This window comes from Glycine max, chromosome 9 (assembly GCF_000004515.6).
Source record: "Glycine max cultivar Williams 82 chromosome 9, Glycine_max_v4.0, whole genome shotgun sequence".
Lineage (NCBI taxonomy): Eukaryota > Viridiplantae > Streptophyta > Magnoliopsida > Fabales > Fabaceae > Glycine > Glycine max.
The window spans coordinates 10,084,248-10,102,091 of NC_038245.2; the positions used below are offsets into that span (position 1 = coordinate 10,084,248).

At 33.9% G+C, this 17,844-nt stretch overlaps 1 protein-coding gene across 4 annotated transcripts in view; it reads right to left on the reverse strand.

Moving 5' to 3' along the window:
- Positions 1-8,392: 8,392 nt before the first annotated feature.
- The window catches only part of LOC100783981 (187-kDa microtubule-associated protein AIR9), a 93,361-nt gene continuing 83,909 nt past the window's right edge, over positions 8,393-17,844 (reverse strand). For 2 of the 4 annotated variants that reach the window (XM_014762016.3, XM_003534960.5), the window contains exons 31-37: positions 17,283-17,464; positions 15,688-15,843; positions 13,245-13,376; positions 10,038-10,096; positions 9,037-9,069; positions 8,809-8,940; positions 8,393-8,699 (exon numbers count right to left, since the gene is read on the reverse strand). In XM_014762016.3, coding sequence (XP_014617502.1) covers positions 8,523-8,699; positions 8,809-8,940; positions 9,037-9,069; positions 10,038-10,096; positions 13,245-13,376; positions 15,688-15,843; positions 17,283-17,464 — 871 coding nt within the window. In that variant the 3' untranslated portion in view covers positions 8,393-8,522. Of the gene's footprint in view, positions 8,700-8,808; positions 8,941-9,036; positions 9,070-10,037; positions 10,097-13,244; positions 13,377-14,073; positions 14,140-15,687; positions 15,844-17,282; positions 17,465-17,574; positions 17,699-17,844 lie in introns of those variants that run through there. The other 2 variants (XR_005886306.1, XR_001382624.3) reach the window with 2 other exon arrangements.

A 17,844-nucleotide genomic window follows, 5' to 3' on the forward strand; every position in this document is an offset into this window, starting at 1 on the left:
TGATCTTATGCTTATTATTTTTGTTTTTCCTACTATCTAGCTACTCTTAGCTCACACTGCTAGTTTTGATTTACTCTACATCAACATGAACCGCGACAGCCACAATTAGCAGTACAAACGGCGAATCTAGAAAATTCTTTTAGTGGAAGCACAAAAATGTATATGATATTTTTACAAACAAAAATATTTTAAATATTTATAAAATACACAATTTCATGATAAAAACAACTAAAATACCTAAGTTTTTATAAATTCAATGAAATAAAATAGATAAAATTAGTATCAATTTATTTTTTCTTTTGTCTTTCAATTTTTTTACATTCTTTTCTTTTTAAAAAAATCATTTTATGGGGGCAATTCTCATTTTTTTATGGGGCAAAATAATAACTATTAATATAATAAAGTCAATAATTTACTTTGTGGGGACCATTATCCCATAATCAACCATGTGTATCTACCCTTACTTAAAAGAATCCAGTTCAATAATACTTGAATCATTGATAAACATGTAATTAATACTTGAATCAATGATAAACATGTAATTAAGCATAACAAACACATAAAGCAACCCCAAAAAAATCACCTATATAATGTGACATGTTTCTTATTTAACTTGGCGTCATTCTTGTTATGCACAAGATATATCAATTTTGCATCTATAAATTGTTAATAATTTACATAGCCCAAATTGATTATAAATAAATAACTTTCCTATAAAATTTTGAAAGAGATACTAGTCTTGTGTAAATTTGAAATAATGTAATAACTTTTTATTTCTAAATGTGAACATTTTTTGTGTACAATAATTATATTTTCTATGGCACACATTACACGGTTCTACTTTTGAATCTATATATATATATATAAAATAAGGATATGTAGTGATAACCTTTTTGAATAAGTTATATTTATATATTTAACAATCTTTTCAAAAAGATTTTATGTCACCCTAACTATTATATTTTTATAATAGTTAGGTTTGTGTAACAGTAAGTAAATAGGAAGAGAGTATATGCATATTTTTATTCATAAATGTAATTTTTATTCCATGAATAAATATTTTTTTATCAGGTGAATGGAAATAAAAATACACCCCATTTGATCATGTAAAAATATACTAAAAGATAAGCATGCCATGGAACAAAATTATAATATACTAAAAATATATTAAGTTGTGGAGAAAATTATATTATTTATTGAAAAATTTGAATTGATACATTATAGGATCAGATATATATATACAGAGGTGTCTCTCCCTCATTCTCAAAGATCTAACAAACTTTTCTAACAATTTTCTAACAAACTATAACAGAAAAACTAAAAGTTAAAATACATGTGTGTGTTGATACTCCCCCTCAAGTTGGAAGATATATATCTAAAGTACCCAACTTGGATATGAGGGACTGAAACAGTGGTCTGTGCAATGCTTTTGCCATAGGATCAGCTAATTGGTCTTGAGACTTAACTTGGACAAGGTTGATGAAGCCAATCTGGACATGTTCCCTGATAAAATGACAGTCTATATCAATGTGTTTCGAACGTTCATTGCATGTGGGATTGCTTGCAAGTTGTATAGCAGATTTACTATCGTAGAAAACAACACTTGCCTGTAAAGGCATATCAAAAGATCACAGCAGTTGCTTAATCCACAAAAGCTTAGAAGTCAGTGTTGCTAAGGCTCTGTATTCTGCCTTTGCAGATGAACGAGCCACCGTGGGCTGTTTCTTGGACTTCTATGCAATGAGTGATGAACCGAGAAACACACAAAAACCGGTGGTGGAACGACGGGTGACTTGGCAACTGCCCCAGTCGCCGTCCACATATGCAGAAACCCGCATGGATGATGATGAGGGAAATAGAATGCCTTAGCCAGGTGAGGACTTCAGGTACTGCAACAGATGATAAATTGCATGTAGATGAGGAGTTCTCGGCTTGGACATGAACTGGCTTAGGCGATTAACGACAAATGAGATGTTTGGGCGCGAGATTGTAAGGTACATTAACCTCCCAATTAGCCTACGGTATTGAGAGGCATCCTCCAATGGATCACCATCAGTTTCATTTAGCTGTGAATTAGGATCCATGGGGACAGATTGAGGCTTTGATGCTGCAAAGCCGGTTTCAGTCAGGAGTTGCAAAGTATATTTACGTTGGCAAAGATGGATGCCACGAGGAGACTTGGAAATTTCCAAGCCTAGAAAATACTTGAGATCACCAATCACTTTGATTTTGAAGTGTTTGGCAAGCATTTGTTGGGTTTCCGCAATCAACTTTTGATCTGGCCCAACAATGATAATGTCGTCAATGTACACCAACAATGTGACTAGAGTTGCTCCACTCCCTCTGGTGAACAAAGAGTGATCTGCAGGGCATTGCTGAAATCCTTGATCAAGGATGGTGGTGGAGAACTTGTGAAACCATTGTCGGGAAGCTTGACGTAGACCATACAAAGATTTTGTGAGTTTACAAACCATGTTATCATTCTTGACAGGATAACCAAGAGGCATGTCCATGTATACTTCCTCAATCAAATCACCATTGAGAAATGCGTTATATATATCAAGCTGCAACATGTTCCAATTTCTATGAGCTGCAATGGAAAGAAGCACTCTCACTAAGCTTGGCAATAGGTGAGAAAGTGTCCAAAAAATTGATCCTTGCTTGTTGTGTGTACCCTTTCGCAATGAGACGGGCCTTGTATCTATCAAGGAAGCCATCTGCTCTATACTTGACCTTATAAATCCATTTGCAACCAATGGTTCTCTTACCGGGTGGTAGAGGTTGAACAACCAAAGTGTTGTTCATTTCAAGGGCCTAAATCTCCTCATTCATGGCTTGACTCCATTCAGCAAATCGAATTGCTTGATGATAGAACTGAGGCTCATAAATTTTTGAGACTTTAAACACATAGTCTCTGTAAGTTGGAGAAAGGTTGTTGTACGTGAGGTGATTCTGGATGGGGTAAGTGACATTAGAGACATAGTCATGAAGATGAGTAGGTGGTCTAATGACTTTGGTTGACCTGCTCACATGTGCATTGGGTAGAACATCAGGTTGGGCAAGGTCTGGTTCTATCTCAAGTTGTGGTTTAGGTTCAGGTGGTGGTTGAGGAGTGGGGTTTGGATTAGGAAGCATGTCAAGAAAAGGTCTGAGTACAACAAGGTTTGGAAACATATCAGATGTTGTATATGTGCTTGTGGCAAAAGGAAAGCTATTTTCCTGGAAAGTCACATCTCTAGATATAAGGAATTTATGATTGTCTAAATCATAGAGCTTGTATCCTTTGTAACCAAACAGATACCTAAGGAACACACATTTAATGGCCCGAGGAGTGAACTTATGTCTTTGAGCAGGGATAGTGGCTACATAGCACAAGCACCCAAACACCTTTATCAAATCTTAGGCTGGTACTTTACCATATAACAACTCATATGGTGACTGGTTCTGCAGATTTGAGCTTGGTGTTCTATTGATGATGTAAGCTTTCATGGATACACACTCTCCCCAAAAATAAATTGGCAACTGAGCTTGAAACATTAAAGCACATGCTACATTCAATAGGTGTTGATGGCGCCTCTCTACTACCGAATTTTGTTGGGGTCTGTGTGGGCAAGAAAACTGGTGAACTACTCTTGCATTCTGCAAAAAATTAGTCAAGGCTAATTCTTTAGCATTATCAGACTGCAACCTTAATGCTTTTGGAAAATTGCGTCTGAACAAGCTTGAAGAAAGCTTGTAATAGATGTGGTGCCTCAGACTTGTTTCTCATCAAATGAACCCAATTGTACCGTGAATTATCATCCACAATGGTTAAGAAATATTTCTTGCCATCATGAGTGTCATGAGGAAATGGTCCCCAAATGTCACAGTGGATTAAGTCAAAAGGCGACTTAGAAAAATTATTATGAAAATCAAAAGACAAATGTTTAAATTTTGACTGAGGACAAATCGAGCAACAATTAGATGAGAAATCTTTTGGAATATGAAATGAAATTTTATTACTCAGAATTTTTAGAACATTGTCTGATAAATGTCCCATTCGGGCATGCCAAACATTGGCATCTACAACATTATTACATTGACTCAAAATAGCAGTGTGCATGAAACTACATGCATATTCACTGTGTGGTTGGAAGTGGTAGAGACCTTGATGGAGGTTACCCTTGCCAATCACTCTGTTCTGTTGCTTGTCCTGAAGCAAGAAACAGTTACCAGAAAAAATACACATGAGTTAGTGTTTGAGCACATAAAAGAACTGACGAAAATTATATTGACATGGAATTGAGGGATGTACAAAACATTGGACAGTTTTATCGAATGAGTGAGAGTGACTAAACCAATTGCTTTCACATTTATTTTGTAATTATTTGGAAGTGTGATAGTTCAATTTGACAACTGAGTATATTGATCAAACAGTTTAAGATCATGACATATATGAGATGTAGCTCTTGAATCTATAATCCAAGAACTAGAGTTAATGCCAAAAGATTGACCATGAGTTGAAAAGATCATACCAAGATTTGACTGATCCGACTGTGATGTCTCTGAATTCATTGCCCGAGCCATCTGACTCTGTATGAAATTCAGCAGTTGTTGGCATTGGGCGATGTTGAAAGAGTTTGAAGACTCTCCTTGATTGTCATTGACAAGATTAACCGTGCTCTTGTGCTTCTTGTGACCTGGAGGATATTTAATAATCTTGAAGCACTTGTCCTTGGTGTGCCCAAGGAGACCGCAATGTGTGCAGAGTGGATGACCTTTGTCCTTCTTGTTGCCAGATTTTGAATTCTGAGAGCCTTGAACAACACATGCCAATTGTGAATCCAAGGGAGTTTGCACATTACCTACCTCCCGCTGCTTTTCTTTTTGAATCACCAGAGAGAAAGCACGTTGAATGGAGGAAAATGGATCCATGGTGAGAATCTGGCCACGAATCGGATTGTAACTTTCATTGAGGCCTAGCAGAAATGTGAGGACATACTCAAAATGAAAGTGATCTAAGAGTGGTTGAACACCACCACAGTGACAGTGATGTACAGGCTTGTACTCACTGAGTTCTTCCTAGATCGATTTCATCTTTGTGTAATATTGCAAAACAGAGCGGGAACCTTGCAAGCAATTTGACAAATCACGTTTGAGTTGAAGGATGCGAGGTCCATTGTTTTGCTGGAAGCGATCCTCAAGATCCTTCCATATTGCTGCTGCATTTGAGGAATATGTGACACTCACAACAACTTCTTTTGAAATGGAATTCATGAGCCATGATGCAACAATGTTGTTGTTACGGAGCCACGCATGATGCAAAGGATCTTTAGGATCAGGTGGAGGAATTGTTCCATCAACAAATTCGAGTTTGTTTCTTCTACCAAGAGCCATGAGCATTGCTCGTTTCCATGAGTTCCAATTCTCCAATGTGAGAGGCTTTGATACGAGAATCAGACCAGGACTATTAGCATTGTTCATGATGTAAGGATCATATGGATCGTCCATGGCAGAAAGCTCGAATGGTTGAAGAACTTTGGAGATGAAAGATGAAGAGAGGAGAAGAGAGAAAAAAGGTTACGAAATTTACACTTCTGATACCATATTAAGTTATGGAGAACATTATATCATTCATTGAAAAATTTGAATTGATACATTATAGGATCAAGTATATATACACAGAGGTGTCTCCCTTTCATTCTTAAAGATCTAACAAACTTTTCTAACAATTTTTCTAACAATTTCCTAACAAATTGTAACAGAAAAACTGGAAGTTAAAATACACGTGTGTGTTGATATAAATATTTTTTATCTTGTGAATGGAAATAAAAATACACCCCATTTGATCATATAAAAATATACTAAAAGATAAGCTTTCATATCAATATGAATGAGAATTATTTGTTATAAGGCCTGATGACTTATTTGGTTCTTTATTTTATTTATTTTTTATTTAATTTAATTTTTTATCTTTTAGAAAGTTCATTTCAATTCTTTATCTTTTTAAAATGATTCAAATTGATTCTTTTGTCCATGAAAAAGTAACACAATTAACTATTGAAAAATATTAATGGATAAAAACGATCACACAATATGTTTCTTCTCCTTCTGATAGAACACATAAGAAAAAATTCGTTTGTCTTACCCCTTCTGTCACCCTGACACCGCTACCATCACTGACTCCATCAAGCGTTGCCTTGCAAGTGACTCAATGCCACTCTTTCCATTGCTCCTTCGTTGAGTGAGGAAATCACATATATTATTCGAGACAACTACTACTTCCGCACCCAGCACTCTGCACTACTCTTTCTATTGCTCCTTCGTTACACGTTGTCGCTACTTCTACTATTTATACTCCTTCCCATAATGAAATGCACCACCCCCTATCACCTGGATCATAAAACCCAACCCAATTTATCACTACGCCTTCTTGTTCTGCACGAATCCAACCCCTTATTCCCACTCATCACTTTTCAAACATGAAGCAAAAGAACAACAATTATCATTTTACTCCTCTATTGAAAACACTTCACCCCCTCTTTCTTTCTCCCTTCCACTTATCCGTGCCCTTCTTCTCCTCACTCATTTAATAACGAAAACATGATTTCGTTGTAATCTTTGTTGAAATACACAATCAAATCGCATTTTTGTTTTGTATTTTTTTGTTGAAAAAAAAAACATAACGGAATCATATTTTTCGTTGTGTTTATTTTTTTTGTTTTTATGATTTTTTATTAATTATGAATGCAAGTTACCTTTTTTAAAGTACTCAAATTAATTGATATAATTTACCATTTTTGATAGTACTCTATATTTTTTTAATTAAAATTAAATTAACTGAATGCAAATTATCATTTATAAAGATAATCAAATTAATTATTATAAGAATTACCTTTGTTAATCGTAATCAAATCAATTTATGATATTATTTTGATTACAATTAAAAAAAGCAATTTATGTTATCATTAATTTAAATTTAAATAAAAAGGTAATTTATACAACTATTAAAAAAAGTAATGTGTGTTTTCATTAATATAATTTGTATTAAAATTAATTCAAAGAAAAAATAACTTAATTCTGCAATTGATTTTTTGTGAAAAAATACCTAATAGGAAAACTTTTTCGTTGTATAAAAAGAGGTGCAAAAAATTACACAATAAAAAATGTTTCCATTTTAAATTATGTACATGAAAACATATTTTCGTTGAATATTTTATATGAAACCTCTATACTACAACAAAAGCATGTTTCTATTGTGATATTTTATATTATTTTGTTTGAAATCTTAATTCCCTTGTGTTACATAAATTATTATGCAAAAACTTGATTTCATTGTATAACAAGACTTGTAGGCCGAATTTTGCACCTTGCACCACAATGGTAAAGGTAATGGACACCTAAAGCCCGCTCATGACAAAGGCATTATAATCAACACATGCAAGTTTTCAAATAAATACAATTTCATCCAATTAAAAGATCCCAATATGTAATAGACCTTTATAGACAATTCAGTCATGAAAATCATTAAATGTGCATCCAATTAATTTTATGAGTGTACCATAATACATATCAAACATTTATATGTATTAATGTATTAAGTAAGGTTTACTCTATAATCTATTATTAGAGCAATTATGATTAGTTAGAAATAATTGTGATTTTGTTATTTCTGTTATTATATTAGAGTTGTTATTTGTGTTATTTTGTTAGAACAATAATTAACTATGATTACTTAATCAAGTTAAGTGTAACCATGTTTATTTCCTCTATAAATAGACAAACATAATTAATTATAATTGACTTTTCATTCTAAATCAATAATAATATCTTTAACTTTTTTTCTCTCTCTCAAACTCTATGACTATGAAGTTGTACAACGAAATCTTCCTTCCGTTGTACATTTTTTTTTCTAGGAAAAAAAGTGCAACAAAATAGTAATTCTATTACACATTATACAATAGAATTTCAGTTCGTTGAACATGTTTTTATAGAATAAAAATCAACAAAAGTGTGATTTCATTGTACACTGTATAACAAAATCACACTTTTGTTGTACAATATTCATTTAACTCACTTTTTTCACAAATCAAGATGCACAAATGGAATTGTAAATTCACTGCACTAGAAATCTTGATTTCGTTGTGCATTTTAGAGATGGATAATTTTGAAATTTTGAGGGATGTTAGGGACCAATAGCAACTCCCAAACTAGAATACTGTCATGCATGCAAACGCAGCTGACAAATCTGTATACGCTAGCGAGCAAACTACAACAGAGTAAACCCTACTTGTGTTTCATTAAATTGCATGTCATTCAGACATCTAAAATATGCACGAAAATCTTAATGCAAAACCTTTAAATGGTCTTGCGTTAAGCCACACACACAGATTTACCGAGCAATGGCCAGCAATGAACACGGCATTAAAAACTGTTCTCTTAATATAACAATACTTACACTTAGGACAAGCAAAATGTGAGAAAACTGGCCTCAACAACCCAGTTTCCCATATCAATATGATGACTATACAATGTAACATAATTTATGCCTCTATCTTGAGAAGGGAATTGAGGGAAGTACTATTGAATCGCTGAGCAAGTCCTCGAATCACAAGAACAATAACATCCCGAATGTGTCGCGAGTGCACCATCAAATCTGCTTCTCTCTCGCTGTCCACTACTATACGTAGACGGTGTTGATCATTCCTGAAAAGCTCCACCTGATACATTTAAGATCAATACAAGAAAATCAAGGATATGATAGCCCAAATTTAAAACTACATACATAATGGATGAGGGAAAATGAGTTTCCAAGGAAATCAAACTTACATGAAAGGGAGGGGCATAACTACCACGAATTTCTGTAGTTGGAAAAGAAGTCTTAGTGGCAGGCTTTACCACCTTGACTCTTTTCCTGTTAATTTCAAGGATACGTCTCTCGTATGTTCCCACTGATGAAATCTGAAATAGAAATAATGATAAAATTGGTACTAGTCCCTTATAGGCTTTTCCACCACTTAAAAATGAATACATTAACATCAGAAGACTATAAAATACCTTTTTTGAGGTTTGGTCTTTGTCACACAATACCTGTCACCGAAGACAAGTAATGAACTTATGAAGGATAAAAACTAAGGTAAAAAGAGAGAAAAGTACAAAGCTTAAGAAGACCAAAGTTGAGACGGAGAGCTATCAAATTTTAGATGATATTATTCAATGAACAATATCTCAAACTCATACAATGAATCAATGAGATACAGGAAGACTCCAAAGGGAAGAGACATGGCAGTCAATCTATCCCAAAAATAATTTTAACATTTCAGAAACCAGAACACCAGTAGAGCTGTATCTTGGAGCATTTAACCAACCATGTGACCACACTTGAGTAACCATCAAATTATTTTTCTCCTGTATAATTAACTTTTATTCAGTTGTCATAGCTATATAGGTTTCTTGTTCCGATAAGCACATATCAACTTAGTTGGACTAGAATCTCCAGACCGAACTTAATAACTAATCATCCACACAAATATATCACAAAGTTTTCATTTTGTTGATATACCTAGTGATGGGGGTAATGAGAACATTTAATAAAAAAGAATTGCTTACAATACACTCTTTTAACACGCTTTTTACTATTGAATGAAATTCATTGGAAATTACTAAACTACTAATAGAGGTTTTCATTAAATAAGGAGAGTGAGACAGACAATATTTTGATTTCCAATAAATTACAGCAAGTAATAAAAAGTGTTTTAAAGTTTTATTGTATTACAAGTGTATTACAAGCATTTCTCAATCCACGAGACATTTTCAGACCATGGTTATTGTAAGAAAAGTATTTACTGTGTTGCCTTGTGTGTATCAAGGATGACCACACTAAGCCTTTATTTATAATAAACAAATAGGATCAATATTGATTACATAGGATCAATCTAATAATGAGAAATAAGGACTAAATCACTAATTACTATCTAATCATAAATAGCATAATAATATGTAATCTTAACAGTTATTATGCCAATAAAACCAAACTTTTATATATATATATATCCCACCTCAAACTTCACTGATCCAAGTTCAAGGTTCTGCTTTACTTCTTTAAGAACATCAGGCTCTGCATTGAATTAAAGATCAGATACAATGTTTAGTGTGGAAATTCTTAGAAAAATGCTAGAACTGAAAAGAAATCCAACTATCCATACCCACAAACCAAAGAAACAAAACTGCAAAAGACAGTAGAAAATATAGAAAGATGAAAAGATACGCACAAAAAGAAACACCACTGCATGTGGAATACTTGCAATTGCAAATACAATAAACGACAAGACTGAGTCCCATTCAATTATTTGTAATACCCATACCACACATGACAATAATAACACCAGGAATGGGATTTCCTTATTCCAATTGTTTAATTTATCTTAAGATTTTTGGGTGAATCTGAAGCAGTATAAAAACTTGGTGTTTTGCTCTCTTAACTTTACATCCTTAATCGTTGCATCATAACTGGTGTCCACTCACAGCACTACTTGTTGAGAAAGCAGAAACCAAATAGCAAGAACACATGAGGAATAGGAGGTTCCTCCTCACAAGCAAGAGATCTCAATAAAAAAAACTATAATCCTTGGCATGAAAGACTCCCCCTTTACCTATAGTACTAAGGTTTTAAGAAGGAAAGAAACTAGATGTGTTAGGAAGGTACGTAATGCATTGCATTTCATAACATATTTTTCAGTGTTTTTAGTTATTTGCATGCACTTTGTTGTTAATTTAGGATTAGATTTGTTAATAATTCTTTCTTTTTTCATTCTTGTTCTTTGTTATGCATATTTGTGTTAATTAAACAAGGGGTCAATCAAGTTAAGTGATAAATCAAATAGGAAATCATTGTGTGAAACCACAATCCAAGGAATATTCCTATCATTAATTTTATCTTTATGTTGAATTTAAGCCAAACAAGTAATCCTTGTGGAGACAATCTTATAATTTTATTACTTGACGATGACCGACTGTACCACTTGCAATTTTCTGACATCAGTATGTCAGTGAGAGCAACAAGACTCGAACACAATCCCACTTAGTCATATGTGTAGGCATTATAGAGAGAGAACGAGTAGAGAGAGAAACAGTGGGTATGTTAGAGTTAGGAACAGAGGAAGTGTTAGAGAGAGTGGTAGTGTGAGGTTGAGAGAGGATCCCCGACATAACTACACCGGGAACAAGGATGGACAACAACATTGCTCTACTCGGGCAAACTAGAGGGATCAGAATGACATCTCATCCTTCTATTTCACGCAATTCCCAGAAGACGCAACCGAGAAGGACCTATGATACCAGTTCAAAAAGTGGGGGGATGTGAAGGAAATTTTCATCTCCAAACAAAGAAACAAAAACGGAAGGATGTACGGTTTTGCACGATTTAAGGGAGTGAATGATGTGCACAGCTTAGAATGGCAGTTGGACAATATCGTCATTGGAGGTTTAAAGTTGTATGTCAACATTCCAAAATATGGGAGAGTTAAAAGTATAAGAAATACCAGAAAACAAAGCAAAGGGGTATGAGAGACACCAAAATGAAGCAGCTCGACGAAGACAACCACAACAGAGAATAAATCCAGTCTCGTATGCAATGGTGGTGGCAAGAAACACCAGGAACTCAAGGCAAAGGTGGACACAAGACAATGAGCCTTACAGTCGTGAAGGTTCACTCTCATTGGTACACCTTGATATCCCAATGGACGAGAAGAAGTGGTTCAGCGATGCTTGGGTGGGGCGATTGAAGAACTTGGTGCTGTTTGATAGAGTTGAAGACGAACTATCGTGGGATATAGGAGCAGACATAGCATCAAAGTACATAGGGGATGATTTGGTTCTTCTACTTGGCCTCACTGATGTCAGAGCAAAACAAATGATCAAGGAAGAAATCACGAGTGGAGCTTCCTTATTAAGTGATTAATCTAATAGGAAATCAGTTCTTTCAACAGATGGGAGCTCACACGGATAAAGGATGAGAGTGAGATTTTATATGGAGGAGACCACTGTTTGACAATGAGATCGACATGGCTGACAGTTTCTTAAGAGATATTGAAGGCAATCAAATCCAGCCACATAGAAGAGATGATTGGGTCTGGAAAGCAAACCCAATGCTTACAATCTGTTGATGGGGGAAACAATAGAGGAGACAAAGGATGGAACTTTTGAGGAATTATGGAAATTAAAGATCCCAAGCAAAACATCAATCTTTGCGTTGAGGTTAATTAGAGATCGACTGTCAACAAAATTAAATCTGCGAAGGAGACATGTAGAGATTAATGATATGTTATGCCCATTCTGCAAGAACAGGGAGAAGGGTGCAACTCATTTATTTTTCCATTGCAGCAAAATCCTTCCTATATGGTGAAAATCTTTGTCTTGGGTGAACATTTTAGGTGCTTTCCCGCCAAATCCGAGGCAACACTTCCTTCAACATGTACATGTGTTGGATGATGGAATAAGGGTTAACAAGCGGAAGTGTTGGTGGATGGCTATGACATGGACTATATGACAGCAGAGGAACAAGATAGTTTACTCCAACGACACCTTCAATGGCAACAAACTGTTGGATGATGCAATATTCTTACTTTGGATATGGCTCAGAAATATGGAGAAAGATTTTGTAATCCATTTTAATCAATGGTCAAGTAACCTTAGAGATGGTTTTTGTTATCAGCGGAGGGTAGCAGTTATAGGATATCAGTAGCCTATAAATTAATATGTATGTAGCTTTTGATTCCTATCAAGACTGTATTAAGTCTGATTTTGGAACCAAATGACTGGACAATCCCAAATATGTAACTTTTGTACCTTAGGTGTATATATATATATATATAATTTATCTTTGCTGATAAAAAAGAAAACTTAGTCTCTAGGAAGTAATATACATGAACCTACCATTTCCTTAGTACAATAAATGTCATTATTTTCAACATGAGGGATTGAAGGCTGACACAGGATTAATTAGTGCAAAAGAACCAGGCATTAAAGGTTGTAGTTGTGGGATCCGCAAGAATAGGGTTTGATGGGAATAGCCCGACACCCATTTTTCTAAGGGTATCGATACTCTGGATAAGTGCCTGTTAATCATATTTAATGAATTCATTAACATTTAGCTAAAAGTAAAAATGAACAAATTTTTCAACACTTGCCCTGGATTACTAATGTCAAGGATAATTTAATTATATACACAAACTATGTTATTGATTAGATTAAGAATTTCAGCTTACCAACTGCAATTGGCTCTGTTGATACCGAAATTGATTGCCCTTCTACTCCATCCTCTCTTACAGGAGTATAGATGGCCACCAGCCTATAGCCAACATCATCAACATTCGCTTCATACATTCTGCCAGTTTCTCCTGTAGTTTAATTATTGAAAAGAAAAAAGCAGTTGGATTAATGAAGATATATAACAAGTAATATAAGCAATGGAAGATGTTGAAAGGAAGAGAAAACGAGACAATAGAATTTGTGTGTATTACACAACAGAGAATATTATCCTCTATATATATTGAGATTCTGTTTTGATATTATTCCTAATATTATATTTATTATTAGAATATTATATTTCCTATTGATCAGTAATTGATTTCCTTTTCCATATTATAATTACATGAGGTAAGGTCTACATTGAGACACAACACTATACAGTAAAACATTATTACATATATATATATATTTATTTATTTAGAAAAGTTAGCTTGAATGAGAGTGCTTTTAGAATTTTTCTTCAATGAAAACATTTTTAGGAATTTTTCTTAGTGTCTTATCTCTTTCGATTTATGTTTTTCATCTTTATTTCTAAATTGAATTTCAATATTTTTTTAAAAGAATTTATCAATAATTAAAAATAACCTTGTATCACAATATAAAATATAATTTATATGTTTTAAAATATTTATTTATCACAAACTTTAACAAAAATATAATTTATATATTTAAAAGTATTTATTTTCTTTATAGATTTTAGTTATATAAAATAAAACATTTAACATGTGCATCGCATGAGATAAAATACAATGAGGGTTTATATTTAAAGAAAGACTTGAAAGAAACCTGAATTGTACTTTTGACTTGAGTTTATAGAGAGATTACATATGGTATTTATTCACGGCATCTCACCTAATTAAGGAAATAAAAAGGAATAAAAAAATATACAAATCACATCAAATCTGCCTAATTCTAAGAAATGCAAATCAGTCTAGTCCTAGTAATAAATCTTCAGTTCAGCCTAACTTTAGGAACAACTTAATTTTCCCTAATTATATTTCAACACTTCCCCCCTAAACATGGTGAATGGATATATATATTATTCCTAGCTTTATGTGGAAAGTCCCTTAGTGAATATAGGCTAAACTCTCGTTAGCGAGGGGATCTAGCTCAGTTGGTTAAATAAGATGTGAGTTGTTATAAACCCCAGGTACTTGTCTTCAATTCCTACATCAAGAAAAGGCTAAGCTCTCATTGGAAAATAACTTTGTATACCAGTACCTTCTAATAGTGGTTTCAGTTTATCAGAGGTGCAACAATGAAGTCTTCATTATAGAAGGGGAATAATGAAGGTGCCAAAAGTTGCAACGAAGGCAGCAAAAATGGGAAAAAGAAGGTGGCAAATGTTGCAATGAAGGTAAGCTAGACAAAGAGAAAAAACACAATGAAGGCAATAAAAAAGGGACTATCAACAGAAACTAAGGCAGCAGCCAAACAAGTGAATCTTTTGAAAAAGAGATCCAAAGACTAAACAAGGTCAAAACAAAACAGCAAGAGCCAAATAGTTGTAAATGTTCATCAACAAACAAAATTAGATCTACAATGTAGAAAAGGAAACAATGGCATGAATGATGAGTAATTTGAAGATAGAAACATGAAATTAAAGTAAAACTCCAAAATTTTGGGAGCTCTGCAGCAAAGTAGTGGTGGGACAAGTCATAGAGGATGATCTGCTTTGATACTGTTGAGAATAAGGAATTTAATGTATAATGATGTGAAAGGATATGATATCTGATTTAGAAGAAATTGAATATCCTCTAATTATGTGTAATCAATACTATTTGTCTATATAAACAAGCATCCGTTGTGTATTCTGACACACAGTTTCAATCTATCATCCCTCTATATTTGTTCTCATTTTACATGGTATATCTCTTTTCTCTCATTTTACAAATACCATCCCATGTGTACATGGACATACGGATTGAGTAATGTCTCTTGCTCTTCTTTTCAACAAGCTTTTGGGTCATTTATGACCCCCCCCCCCCCAACAAAAAAGGAAAACTTTTACGCAATCAAGAATATTCTCAAAACCAAGTGATCTCAAGTTTGATCCTTGTCAGTTGCCACTCCTTTCTCAAATTCCAATACTTAAACAAGAGAAATGCTACCATATTGTTGACTGAAATTTATTGAAAATCATGAAAAATTTGTAGGTCCCACTTCTCATTTAATGAGCTGAACTCATGATTTTGTAGATTTTCATAAATTTTGACGAACGATAGAAAGTGTTAGGAGTGCGTTAAAAAGTGTATTGCTAGCACTCCTCATCAAACAATAGGACAAGGTAAAATTTCAAAATATGCAATATGGACCCTGTGTTGAAATAAATCATGATACTTCTCGATTTCTTTGATTGGAAACATCTTAGTTTTAACTAACTTAAAGCATTTAACATACCTGGTATAGAGATAAGGTCAGGACTTCCAACCATTGATCTAAGCCATTGAACTCTACTTTTGCCTTCCTTTCCACCACTGTAAATGCCACGAACAGCATAGAGATTGGTATGAAATCCCATTCCCTCAATCTCCAGCTTGTGTATTCTAGGAATCCCTAAGAATGCACGCATAATACTTACACAAAGGGATAGTACAAAACAATTTTTTTTAAGAAAAATAAATTACAAAAGAAATGGCAATAATGTTTAAAACACTACAATCTTTATTACATAGCAAACTGCATGTATTTTAGTGGGAAATGATGGGATGAAGAATCACATGGCTGGGTATCAAACAATACAATTTCAATTTTCCATTTACAAAGCCATTGTGTTTCCTTTGAGAAAGGGAAACAGGTCTTTGATGTGGGCAACTGGGCAACTGGGCAACATGAATGCCTAAGAAGTATTTCAGAGACAAAATCTTTGTTGGAACTGTATGTGTAATAAGGAGTTTAAAGCACAAGCATCGTCACTATCACAATTAGAGATGATCATGTAATCAGTTGACACCATAAGAAAAATGTTCAAAACCAGACATGTGGACATCCAAAGGGGCAATGCCCAATAGGAGTGTTCATGGGTTCAGGTTGACCTGTGACCCAACCCGACCCAATTATATTGGGTTGGGTTTTAAAAGTGTTGGGGTCAAACTCAACCTGACCCAATATAGCCCTGATTGATTATATTTGGGTTGGGCAACGGATTATGAATTGTCAATCCGTGACCCAACCGAACCCGGTCATATAATAATAAAAAAATATTAATAAGAATATAATAAAAGCTAAATTGTAATATTTTGATTCTCCTAATTTTTCAAATCCATAATTTTGGTTCCCTTGATTTTTAATTGTAACATTTAGTCCCCAAGTTTTAAAAATTAGCAATTTTGGTCCCCTTGGTAGATCATTAACAAATCATTATGATTAATAGAGTTATTCAGTTAACTATAAATTAATTAAAAAATTCATTAAAATTTTTTTAACTCTAACTCTCCACAACATCATGTTCCTCCTCTTCTCCATAAACACCTCTTTCACCTCCACCGCCGCATGTGAGTCCACTAACAACAACACCGCATTAGGGTTTATAATCTTTTATTAAATTTTTTGAATGATTAACAGTTTTTATTTAATTTATAACTAATTTAATAACTCTATTAATCATAATTATTAACAAGCTGGGTTATAATCATGTTCACTAAAGCTCCGGGTTATAATCAGGTTACTTATATTTTTAACAAGCTGGGCCTGATAGCATCTGGGTAATGGCTAGAAAGAGTTCTAAACTAAAAATATTATTAGATTTATAAGGAAGGGCTTTGTTCATGCTACATTTGAAACTGATCTTGTTCTTTTCATATAAATACATAGATAGGAAGCCTATCACATAAAGTTACTGCATTCCATTCTCCCTCTATATACTTCTCTATACCCAACTGACTCTTTGTTGCTGTAGACATGTCAAGAAGACCCAACTAAACAGGCAGACTAAAGAAAATGCAAAGAGGAATAAAATTCTAAAGTAAGAATGCTTAAGTATTCAAAGCAATTACCTGGCAATATAGGTGTTGTCTCAATGCATACCGCCTCACCTGACCTTCCAAACACATCAGTAACAATACACTCGCATTTCAAATGATGACCAATATCCTCTAGCTGCACCTTATAGGAGCAAGAACTCTGATTAGGTAATGGATCATATGAAAGATTGTCTGCCACTTCTGAAGAACAAAACCTGAAATGATGTTAATGTGATACATATAATCAGCATTGATTACAAGCACTGTTGAGTTTGCATTTAGCATTCTCCTGATAATAAAAAAGAACCACTGCAATAATTGTTACTTTGTTAGATATACATGCCATCACCCAACAGCTTCAGCATTTGGGAGAATTGATCTTTGACATGGGAGTATGGAACAAAGTCTACTGACATGGTTAATTGTATGATCATTGATGCCCTCACACTCTTCAAAATTGAAAGAAACTAGATTTAGGCACATGCGATGCACAGAAGCAGTAAAAAATAGGTTAAATTTAGGGTGCGTTTGACTTCCATTTTTAAAAACTGTTTTTACTTTTGAAAAATTAAAAATAGAAAAACTTGTTTGATTG